The sequence below is a fragment of the Mycteria americana genome, chromosome 18 (genome assembly GCF_035582795.1).
Source record: "Mycteria americana isolate JAX WOST 10 ecotype Jacksonville Zoo and Gardens chromosome 18, USCA_MyAme_1.0, whole genome shotgun sequence".
NCBI lineage: Eukaryota > Metazoa > Chordata > Aves > Ciconiiformes > Ciconiidae > Mycteria > Mycteria americana.
In genome coordinates this window covers 6330681-6332101 of record NC_134382.1, presented here as the reverse complement: position 1 = coordinate 6332101, position 1421 = coordinate 6330681, and the positions used below count along the sequence as shown (strand labels likewise).

Genomic DNA, 1421 nt, shown 5'->3' with positions numbered 1-1421 from the left:
TCCTTCCCGCCCTCCTTCCCGCCCTTCTCCCCCCCCCTTCACCGACCCGCTCCCCCGCCCGCCTTCCCCGCTGCCCCGGGCCCCCTCCCCGGCCTTCGCCCCCTCGCTCCTCCCGCCCCTCTCCCGCCCCTCACGGCCACCTCCCCTCAGCACCGCCCTCGCCCCCGTTGCCATGACGCGCGCGGGCCGGCCATCCCGCGCCGCCACGACGAGCCGCTGGGCCCCGCCCCTCCCGCGCGCTGCGCCCCGCCTCCCGGCGCTGCCATTGGTCTGCGCAGCGCGGGACCCGGCATGCCCGGCTCCCTCCGCGGCGCCCGGCGGTCTCACGTGATCCCGCCCCAAGATGGCCGCTGCCGCCCTCTTGTTTTGATGAATAATCTCTGCGCGGGGCAGGGGCCGCGGCGCGGGCGGGGGCCGAGGCCGAGGGGCGCGGGCGGGCTGGGGCAGCCGGGGGACGGCTCCCCCTCGGCCGCGGCGGGGTGCGGCGGCAGCTGAGGCGCGGGCGGCAGGGAGCGGGCCGGGGGCGGCGGCGGCGGGGCCGGCTGCCGGCGGGCGAGGCGCGGCGCGGCCGCCCCGGAGATGCCCTTGTGAGGCGGCCCGGGGGGCAGAGGCGGCAGGAGAGCGCTTCCTCGGAGCTGCCCCTCGGCGGGGCAGAGGAAAGCGCCCTCCCTCCTTTCACCATTAAGAGGAAGGCGATGGAGGAGCTGAGCGCGGATGAGGTGAGTCTGCGGGGCCCGGGGCCCGAGGGGGCGGGCGGGAGGCAGGCGCCGCCGGGGGCGGCCGGGCCCCGCGGGGAGAGGGCGCCGGCCTATTCCTGGGCCCTCTTCCCGACCCCAAGGTGAAGCGTGTACGTGGGAAGGAGCGTTACCGAGGCGCTGTGCCTTCGCCCGGGGTCTGTGCTCGGTGGTGTTCGTGTGCTGCCTTTCTCCGTCCTGTCCCTGACCCGCGGCCCCCTGGCTGGTCGATGGGGTTGAGTTGCTTCTCGCCTGGCTAATTGTTTATTCTCTGCTTCCATCTGCCAGGTAGTCTTTGTCTGGTGGATGTCTCTTTTCTGTGTTCAGCGCTAGGCGTTTTATATATTCTCTGTGTGTGATTAAAAAAACCCCCTACTTTTTAACATCGTAAAACACTTAAAATCTTGCTTCCTCAGGCTCTTTGCTGAGAAGCAAGGCATGTGTGTGTGGTCTTACATTTAATACCATTTTTTCTTGAAACAGTTTGAAACGGGCTTGCCAGTTTTCCGATGCTTCCTTTGATTTACTTTTTTTTTTTTTTAATTCAACCTCTTGTTCTTGCACTTAAGAGTTATAGGTGTTTTGTTGTGATTGACAAACATCTGACATGGAAAAATGTGAACTGTTTCTTCCTTCTAAATGGTGGTGCTTTCCCTTTTTTCTTTTTGTTAAATGTAGACCAAGGTC

The 1421-nt window shown here is 65.2% G+C and overlaps 1 protein-coding gene across 2 annotated transcripts in view; it reads left to right on the top strand.

The window, feature by feature from the left end:
• The first annotated feature begins 324 nt into the window (after nt 1-324).
• Nucleotides 325-1421, top strand: part of UBE4B (ubiquitination factor E4B) — a 43084-nt gene continuing 41987 nt past the window's right edge. Inside the window, exon 1 of one of the 2 annotated variants that reach the window (XM_075520162.1) lies at nt 325-719. In XM_075520162.1, the coding sequence (XP_075376277.1) occupies nt 696-719 (24 nt within the window). In that variant the 5' untranslated portion in view covers nt 325-695. The remainder of the gene's footprint in view (nt 720-1421) is intronic. The other variant, XM_075520164.1, reaches the window with a different exon arrangement.